The sequence below is a fragment of the Somniosus microcephalus genome, unplaced genomic scaffold, assembly GCF_052327205.1.
Source record: "Somniosus microcephalus isolate GS21.2 unplaced genomic scaffold, FLI_Smic_1.0 unresolved_chr7, whole genome shotgun sequence".
NCBI lineage: Eukaryota > Metazoa > Chordata > Chondrichthyes > Squaliformes > Somniosidae > Somniosus > Somniosus microcephalus.
Genome location: NW_028225185.1, coordinates 42,497,748 through 42,507,664, shown reverse-complemented (window position 1 = coordinate 42,507,664; position 9,917 = coordinate 42,497,748). Strand labels below are relative to the sequence as shown.

At 55.7% G+C, this 9,917-nt stretch overlaps 1 protein-coding gene across 1 annotated transcript in view; it reads right to left on the bottom strand.

Moving 5' to 3' along the window:
* Positions 1-1,300: 1,300 nt before the first annotated feature.
* The window catches only part of hdac6 (histone deacetylase 6), a 224,721-nt gene continuing 216,104 nt past the window's right edge, over positions 1,301-9,917 (bottom strand). Inside the window, exons 31-32 of the mRNA XM_085978338.1 lie at positions 5,276-5,404; positions 1,301-1,803 (exon numbers count right to left, since the gene is read on the bottom strand). Of these exons, the coding sequence (XP_085834464.1) occupies positions 1,735-1,803; positions 5,276-5,404 (198 nt within the window). The 3' untranslated portion in view covers positions 1,301-1,734. The remainder of the gene's footprint in view (positions 1,804-5,275; positions 5,405-9,917) is intronic.

Sequence of the window (9,917 nt, the reverse complement as noted above, 5' to 3'; positions counted from 1 at the left end):
GCCTATTACATTAGGAACATGAGGAGGCCATTCAGCCCCCTCGAGCCTGTTACATTAGGAACAGGAGGAGGCCATTCAGCCCCTCGAGCCTGTGACATTAGGAACAGGAGGAGGCCATTCAGCCCCCTCGAGCCTGTTACATTAGGAACAGGAGGAGGCCATTCAGCCCCCTCGAGCCTGTTACATTAGGAACATGAGGAGGCCATTCAGCCCCCTTGAGCCTGTTACATTAGGAACAGGAGGAGGCCGTTCAGCCCCCTCGAGCCTGTTCTGCCATTGAATGAGATCATGGCTGATCTGTGACCTCACGCCATCTACCCGCCTTTGCCCCGTATCCTTTAATACCTTTGGTTGACAGAAATCTATCAATCTCCGATTTAAAATTAACAATTGATCCCCGGCATCAATTGCCGTTTGCGGAAGAGAGTTCCAAACTTCTACCACCCTTTGTGTGTCGAAGTGTTTCCTAACTTCACTCCTGAAAGGTCTGGCTCTAATTTTGAGACTCTGCCCCCTAGTCCGAGACTCCCCAACCAGCGGAAATAGTTTCTCTCTCTCTACCCTATCAGTTCCCTTTAATATCCTGAAAACTTCGATCAGATCGCCCCTTAACCTTCTAAAGTCCAGGGAATACAACCCTAGTTTGTGTAATCTCTCCTCGTAACTTAACCCTTGGAGTCCGGGTATCATTCTGGTAAACCTACGCTGCACTCGCTCCAAGGTCAGTATACCCTTCCGAAGGTGTGGTGTCCACTACAAGGATGAGAACTTCAAAAATCGAAGGGGAAGGAACAAGGGAGACAGATGAGCGTTCGACACAGTGCAAGAGCGGGGAGGGACAGAACTGCGATAAAGAGATGGGCGAGTGAGGGAGTGTGCGAGACGGCAGCGGAGTGAAGGAACAGGGAGCCCGAATCGTCGCCCAGTGCTTCTTCCTCTCCTGTGGGCGTGAATTCTTGCTGGCCCCCGCCGATTCCTTACTCAAGTGTCCACTCCCCATGTGCGAGGTGACACGGTGAGCGTCGGAGGGCTATTCGACTGCAGAAGCGTCGTCACGGCTGAGGCCAATCCTGCTTTGAGACACCCCCCCTCCCCCCCACCGTCAAATTCTGCGCATAAACCCACTTATCGTCGGGGGGGGGGGGGGCGGTTGTCGATGGCTGTCTCTTCCCCTCCCTCAGCCAGGGGCACTGAGCCCAGCTGTAGTGTCGTCACCACTCCCCCCACTAACGGAGGACTCCGCGGAGACGGAAGCGGGAGCCTGTCACTTTAAGAAACACCAACGTCACAGGTCGCGATGGAGGGGGTGAAAAAAAAGGCATTTAATTACAATTCTTCATAACCAACTGTCGCGTGCGGTGTCAAAACATGCCTTCCTGATGGGGGCGGCCTGCCCTGTTCTGTGAAGGGCTCGCTCTCGCCCTCCCCTCTCCCGCAGCAGCGTTGACCTCTGCAGATGGCCTCGAGGGGGCCCAAACACCGGCCGGAAACGAGGAGCGGGATCAGGAGCGGGCCTGGGAAGCTCCGCGGGCGTCTGTCGGGAATGCATTTACGTCGGTATTCGGTGCCAAGCGCCCGGGCCTGTGCCTGGCGATCGCGCCCGCTCTGAGGCACAGTGGAGAGGAGCGTGCCAGTCTTTTGGTGGGGGTGGGGTGGGGAGAGGGAGAGTGACAGCGAGGGCGATGGGGGAGTAGGGAGAGCTTCAGCAACCCTGCTCCGTGCACCGTACAGATTTCAGTTCGTTCCGCCCAACTCCTCTCCAAACTTCAGCATGTGGGCTGCCTCCTTGACTGGTAACAGCACCTGGCAAAGACAGAGAGAGAGAGACAGAGATCTTATAACACGTTACAAATCGGAAATAAGGAGGCCACGTACTCCTTGGAAAATCAGTGTCTAAATGGGGTAGAAGAGCAGAGGGATCTGGGCGTACAGATACACAAATCACTCAAAGTAGCGACGCCGGTTAATAAGGCCATAAAAAAAGCAAACGAAGGACTAGGGATTATTTCTAGAGGGACTGTGCACAGTTCCGGTCTCCATATCACACTTGGAGCACTGTGCACAGTTCTAGTGTCCATATCACACTTGGAGCACTGTGCACAGTTCTGGTCTCCATATCACACTTGGAGCACTGTGCACAGTTCTAGTGTCCATATCACACTTGGAGCACTGTGCACAGTTCTGGTCTCCATATCACACTTGGAGCACTGTGCACAGTTCTGGTCTCCATATCACACTTGGAGCACTGTGCACAGTTCTAGTGTCCATATCACACTTGGAGCACTGTGCACAGTTCTGGTCTCCATATCACACTTGGAGCACTGTGCACAGTTCTGGTCTCCATATCACACTTGGAGCACTGTGCTCAGTTCTGGTCCCCATATCACACTTGGAGCACTGTGCACAGTTCTGGTCTCCATATCACACTTGGAGCACTGTGCACAGTTCGGGTCTCCATATCACACTTGGAGCACTGCGCACAGTTCTGGTCTCCATATCACACTTGGAGCACTGTGCACAGTTCTGGTCTCCATATCACACTTGGAGCACTGTGCACAGTTCTGGTCTCCATATCACACTTGGAGCACTGTGCACAGTTCTGGTCTCCATATCACACTTGGAGCACTGTGCACAGTTCTGGTCTCCATATCACACTTGGAGCACTGTGCACAGTTCTGGTCTCCATATCACACTTGGAGCACTGTGCACAGTTCTGGTCTCCATATCACACTTGGAGCACTGTGCACAGTTCTGGTCTCCATATCACACTTGGAACACTGTGCACAGTTCTGGTCTCCATATCACACTTGGAGCACTGTGCACAGTTCTGGTCTCCATACCACACTTGGAGCACTGTGCACAGTTCTGGTCTCCATATCACACTTGGAGCACTGTGCACAGTTCTGGTCTCCATACCACACTTGGAGCACTGTGCACAGTTCTGGTCTCCATATCACACTTGGCGCACTGTGCACAGTTCTGGTCTCCATATCACACTTGGAGCACTGTGCACAGTTCTGGTCTCCATATCACACCTGGAATACTGTGCACAGTTCTGGTCTCCATATCACACTTGGAGCACTGTGCACAGTTCTGGTCTCCATATCACACTTGGAATACTGTGCACAGTTCTGGTCTCCATATCACACTTGGAGCACTGCGCACAGTTCTGGTCTCCATATCACACTTGGAATACTGTGCACAGTTCTGGTCTCCATATCACACTTGGAATACTGTGCACAGTTCTGGTCTCCATATCACACTTGGAGCACTGTGCACAGTTCTGGTCTCCATATCACACTTGGAGCACTGTGCACAGTTCTGGTCTCCATATCACACTTGGAGCACTGTGCACAGTTCTGGTCTCCATATCACACTTGGAGCACTGTGCACAGTTCTGGTCTCCATATCACACTTGGAGCACTGTGCACAGTTCTGGTCTCCATATCACACCTGGAATACTGTGCACAGTTCTGGTCTCCATATCACACTTGGAGCACTGTGCACAGTTCTGGTCTCCATATCACACTTGGAGCACTGTGCACAGTTCTGGTCTCCATATCACACTTGGAGCACTGTGCACAGTTCTGGTCGCCATATCACACTTGGAGCACTGTGCACAGTTCTGGTCTCCATATCACACTTGGAACACTGTGCACAGTTCTGGTCTCCATATCACACTTGGAGCACTGTGCACAGTTCTGGTCTCCATACCACACTTGGAGCACTGTGCACAGTTCTGGTCTCCATATCACACTTGGAGCACTGTGCACAGTTCTGGTCTCCATACCACACTTGGAGCACTGTGCACAGTTCTGGTCTCCATATCACACTTGGCGCACTGTGCACAGTTCTGGTCTCCATATCACACTTGGAGCACTGTGCACAGTTCTGGTCTCCATATCACACCTGGAATACTGTGCACAGTTCTGGTCTCCATATCACACTTGGAGCACTGTGCCCAGTTCTGGTCTCCATATCACACTTGGAGCACTGTGCACAGTTCTGGTCTCCATATCACACTTGGAGCACTGTGCACAGTTCTGGTCTCCATATCACACTTGGAGCACTGTGCACAGTTCTGGTCTCCATATCACACTTGGAATACTGTGCACAGTTCTGGTCTCCATATCACACTTGGAGCACTGCGCACAGTTCTGGTCTCCATATCACACTTGGAATACTGTGCACAGTTCTGGTCTCCATATCACACTTGGAATACTGTGCACAGTTCTGGTCTCCATATCACACTTGGAGCACTGTGCACAGTTCTGGTCTCCATATCACACTTGGAGCACTGTGCACAGTTCTGGTCTCCATATCACACTTGGAGCACTGTGCACAGTTCTGGTCTCCATATCACACTTGGAGCACTGTGCACAGTTCTGGTCTCCATATCACACTTGGAGCACTGTGCACAGTTCTGGTCTCCATATCACACTTGGAGCACTGTGCACATTTCTGGTCTCCATATCACACTTGGAGCACTGTGCACAGTTCTGGTCTCCATATCACACTTGGAGCACTGTGCACAGTTCTGGTCTCCATATCACACTTGGAGCACTGTGCACAGTTCTGGTCTCCATATCACACCTGGAATACTGTGCACAGTTCTGGTCTCCATATCACACTTGGAGCACTGTGCACAGTTCTGGTCTCCATATCACACTTGGAGCACTGTGCACAGTTCTGGTCTCCATATCACACTTGGAATATTGCGCACAGTACTGGTCGCCATATTAGAGAAAGGATATCGAGGCACTGGAGAGGGTGCAGAGAAGATTCATTAGGATGATACCAGAAATGAGAGATTATAACTATCAGGAAAGATTGAACAGGCTGGGGCTCGTTTCTCTAGATTATGAAGGGGTTTCGATAGAGTAGACGTGGAGGAGATGTTTCCAATTGTGGGGAAGACCAGAACTAGGGGCCATCAATATGAGAGAGTCACTAATAAATCCAATCGGGAATTCAGAAGAAACTTCTTTCCCCGGAGAGTGGTGAGAATGTGGAACTCGCTCCCACAGGGAGTGGTCGAGGCGAATAGTGTAAATGCGTTTAAGATAAGCTGGATAAACACATGAGTGAGAAAGGAGTAGAAGAATATGGTGATGGGGTGAGATGAAGAGGGGGCGGGAGGAGGCTCGTGTGGAACAGTAACATCGGAAGGGCAGGGGGTTGTAGGGATGGGGAGGAGAACGGAGGGGGGGATTGGGGAGATGATGGGCTGGGGGAGGTGGAGGGGGGGGTAGACAATTCAAAGGAAGGGTCTTACCTCGTTGTGAACGTACGAATCGCAGCCGTAACACCAGACGGAGAGGTCGGCGTAGCTGAGGACCAGGAGGTGCTTGTTGTTCATCCCGTGAATCACCATGTGCTCGTTCACATAGCGCCCGCAGTGGACCTGTGGACAAGGCACAGCGCAGCGGATAAGTACACTCCCCAGGTCGAATTGCCATAGAAGCACATATACTCATTTTACTGATTCCATCAGAGTTGTAGGACTTAAAAGTGCCGGACGTGGCTCAGTGGGACTCCCTCTCTCGCCTCGGAGTCTGGAGGTCGTGGGTTCGAGCCCCCACTCCAGAGGCTCGAGACCCATAATCCAGGCCCAACACTCACCCGGTGCCTGCACTGAGGGAGCGCCGCACTGTCGGAGGGGCGGTACTGAGGGAGCGCCGCACTGTCGGAGGGGCGGTACTGAGGGAGCGCCGCACTGTCGGAGGGGCAGTACTGAGGGAGCGCCGCACTGTCAGAGGGGCGGTACTGAGGGAGCGCCGCACTGTCGGAGGGGCAGTACTGAGGGAGCGCCGCACTGTCAGAGGGGCGGTACTGAGGGAGCGCCGCACTGTCGGAGGGGCGGTACTGAGGGAGCGCCGCACTGTCGGAGGGGCGGTACTGAGGGAGCGCCGCACTGTCGGAGGGGCGGTACTGAGGGAGTGCCGCACTGTCAGAGGGGCGGTACTGAGGGAGAGCCGCACTGTCGGAGGGGCGGTACTGAGGGAGCGCCGCACTGTCGGAGGGGCGGTACTGAGGGAGCGCCGCACTGTCGGAGGGGCGGTACTGAGGGAGCGCCGCACTGTCGGAGGGGCAGTACTGAGGGAGTGCCGCACTGTCGGAGGGGCGGTACTGAGGGAGCGCCACACTGTCGGAGGGGCAGTACTGAGGGAGCGCCGCACTGTCGGAGGTGCCATCTTTCGGATGAGACATTAAACCCCGAGGCCCTGTCTGCCCTCTCAGGTGGACGTAAAAGATCCCACGGCCGGAACTGGAAGAGGAGCGGGGCCGGGGGCGGGAGTTCTCCCCTGTGTCCTAAGACCGATAATTATCCCACGACCTACATCAGTAAAACAGATGATCTGGTCATTAACACATTGCTGTGTGTGGGATCGTGCTGTGCGCAAGTATGCTGCCGTGTTTCCTACATTAGGGTTGTGGAACCGAGGCAGTTAAATGGAACTGAGCCAAGATCTAATTGAATGGCGGAGCCGGCGGGAGGGGCTGAATGGCCTATGGGGGATGTGTCAAGACTAGATAAGGATGAAGGCCAGGTCTGAAGGGCGAACAATGGTCAGAGATTGATGATATTGTTCAGGTGCAGTAGGAATGCCATTCAATGTGGTGAGATGTTAAGAAAGAAAGACTTGCATTTACCCGCCTTTCACCACCTCAGGACGTCCCAAAGCTCTTCACACCCAATGAAGGACTTTTTTTGAAGTGTGGTCACTGTTGTATTGTGGGAAACGCGGCAGACAATTTGCGCACAGCAAGCTCCCACAAACAGCAATGTGATAAATGACAAGATCGTCTGTTTTACTGATGTTGATTGAGGGATAAATATTGGGCCCCAGGACACCAGGGAGAACTCCCCCCTGCTCTTCTTCCAACAGTGGCCGTGGGATCTTTTACGTCCACCTGAGAGGGCAGACGGGGCCTCGGTTTAACGTCTCATCTGAAGGACGGCACCTCCGACAGTGCGGCGCTCCCTCAGTGCCGCCCCTCCGACAGTGCAGCGCTCCCTCAGTGCCGCCCCTCCGACAGTGCGGCGCTCCCTCAGTGCCGTCCCTCCGACAGTGCGGCGCTCCCTCAGTACCGCCCCTCCGACAGTGCGGCGCTCCCTTAGTGCCGCCCCTCCGACAGTGCAGCGCTCCCTCAGTGCCGCCCCTCCGACAGTGCGGCGCTCCCTCAGTGCCGTCCCTCCGACAGTGCGGCGCTCCCTCAGTGCCGCCCCTCCGACAGTGCGGCGCTCCCTCAGTGCCGTCCCTCCGACAGTGCGGCGCTCCCTCAGTACCGCCCCTCCGACAGTGCGGCGCTCCCTCAGTACTGCCCCTCCGACAGTGCGGCGCTCCCTCAGTGCCGCCCCTCCGACAGTGCGGCGCTCCCTCAGTGCCGTCCCTCCGACAGTGCGGCGCTCCCTCAGTGCCGTCCCTCCGACAGTGCGGCGCTCCCTCAGTACCGCCCCTCCGACAGTGTGGCGCTCCCTCAGTACCGCCCCTCCGACAGTGCGGCGCTCCCTCAGTACCGCCCCTCCGACAGTGCGGCGCTCCCTCAGTGCCGCCCCTCCGACAGTGCGGCGCTCCCTCAGTGCCGTCCCTCCGACAGTGCGGCGCTCCCTCAGTACCGCCCCTCCGACAGTGTGGCGCTCCCTCAGTACTGCCCCTCCGACAGTGCGGTGCTCCCTCAGTACCGCCCCTCCGACAGTGTGGCGCTCCCTCAGTACTGCCCCTCCGACAGTGCGGTGCTCCCTCAGTACCGCCCCTCCGACAGTGTGGCGCTCCCTCAGTACTGCCCCTCCGACAGTGCGGCGCTCCCTCAGTACCGCCCCTCCGGCAGTGTGGCGCTCCCTCAGTACTGCCCCTCCGACAGTGCGGCGCTCCCTCAGTACTGCCCCTCCGACAGTGCGGCGCTCCCTCAGTACCGCCCCTCCGGCAGTGTGGCGCTCCCTCAGTACTGCCCCTCCGACAGTGCGGCGCTCCCTCAGTACTGCCCCTCCGACAGTGCGGCGCTCCCTCAGTACTGCCCCTCCGACAGTGCGGCGCTCCCTCAGTACTGCCCCTCCGACAGTGCGGCGCTCCCTCAGTACTGCCCCTCCGACAGTGCGGCGCTCCCTCAGTACCGCCCCTCCGACACTCCCTCAGCACTGCACTGGAGTGTCCATCTAGATTTTTGTGCTCAAGTCTCTGGAGTGAGACTTGAACCCACAACCTTCTGACTCAGAGGCGAGTGTGTTACCCACTGAACCTAGACTAGATTAGGCCACTGTGTGGACACCCGATGAGTCCGTTGCTCACGAGTACCTTCGGTGCCAGTCTCATGGGCGCGGCAGGTAATGGTTTGCATCAATGATTTTATGAATGAAAGATATTAATCAGGCGCCTCAGTGTTTCCTGGTCCTTGGAACTTGTTTTAAGGATAAGGCTAAATGACAACAACAACAACTTGTATTTATATAGCACCTTTAATGTAGTAAAACGTCCCAAGGCTCATAAAAGACAAAAAATCTGACCCTGAGCCACATAAGGAGATATTAGGGACCGGCGCCCAAAAGCTGGGTCAAAGAGGTCGGTTTTAAGGAGCGTCTTAAAGGAGGAGAGAGAGAGGCGGAGAGGTTTAGGGAGGGAATTCCAGAGCTCGGGGGCCCTGGCGCGGTCGCCAATGGTGGAGCGATGGAAATCGGGGGATGCGCAAGAGGCCAGAATTGGAGGAGCGCAGAGATCTGGGAGGGTTGTAGGGGCTGGAGGAGGTCACAGAGATAGGGAGGGTTGTAGGGGCTGGAGGAGGTTACAGAGATAGGGAGGGTTGTAGGGGCTGGAGGAGGTTACAGAGATAGGGAGGGTTGTAGGGGCTGGAGGAGGTTACAGAGATAGGGAGGGGTGTAGGGGCTGGAGGAGGTTACAGAGATAGGGAGGGTTGTAGGGACTGGAGGAGGTTACAGAGATAGGGAGGGTTGTAGGGGGCTGGAGGAGGTTACAGCGATAGGGAGGGTTGTAGGGGGGGAGGAGGTTACAGAGATAGGGAGGGTTGTAGGGGCTGGAGGAGGTTACAGAGATAGGGAGGGTTGTAGGGGCTGGAGGAGGTTACAGAGATAAGGAGGGTTGTAGGGGCTGGAGGAGGTTACAGAGATAGGGAGGGTTGTAGGGGCTGGAGGAGGTTACAGAGATAGGGAGGGTTGTAGGGGCTGGAGGAGGTTACAGAGATAGGGAGGGTTGTAGGGGCTGGAGGAGGTTACAGAGATAGGGAGGGTTGTAGGGGCTGGAGGAGGTTATAGAGATAGGGAGAGTTGTAGGGGCTGGAGGAGGTTACAGAGATAGGGAGGGTTGTAGGGGCTGGAGGAGGTTACAGGGATAGGGAGGGTTGTAGGAGGCTGGAGGAGGTTCCACAGATAGGGAGGGTTGTAGGGGCTGGAGGAGGTTACAGAGATAGGGAGGGTTGTAGGGGGCTGGAGGAGGTTACAGAGATAGGGAGGGTTGTAGGGGCTGGAGGAGGTTACAGAGATAGGGAGGGTTGTAGGGGCTGGAGGAGGTTACAGAGATAGGGAGGGTTGTAGGGGCTGGAGGCGGTCACAGAGATAGGGAGGGTTGTAGGGGGCTGGAGGCGGTCACAGAGATAGGGAGGGGGCGAGGAGGGGTTTTGAAAACAAGGATGGAGAATTTTGAAATCGAGGTGCTGCTTAACCAGGAGCCAATGTAGGTCAGCGAGCACAGGGGGTGATGGGCGAATGGGACTTGGTGCGAGTTAGGACACGGGGCAGCCGAGTTTTGGATGACCTCAAGTTTACGTAGGGTGGAATGTGGGAGGCCGGCCAGGAGTGAGTTGGAATAGTCGCGTCTGGAGGTAACAGAGGCATGGGCGAGGGTTTCAGCAGCGGCTGAGCTGAGGCAGGGGCGGAGACGGGCGATGTTACGGAGATGGAAGTA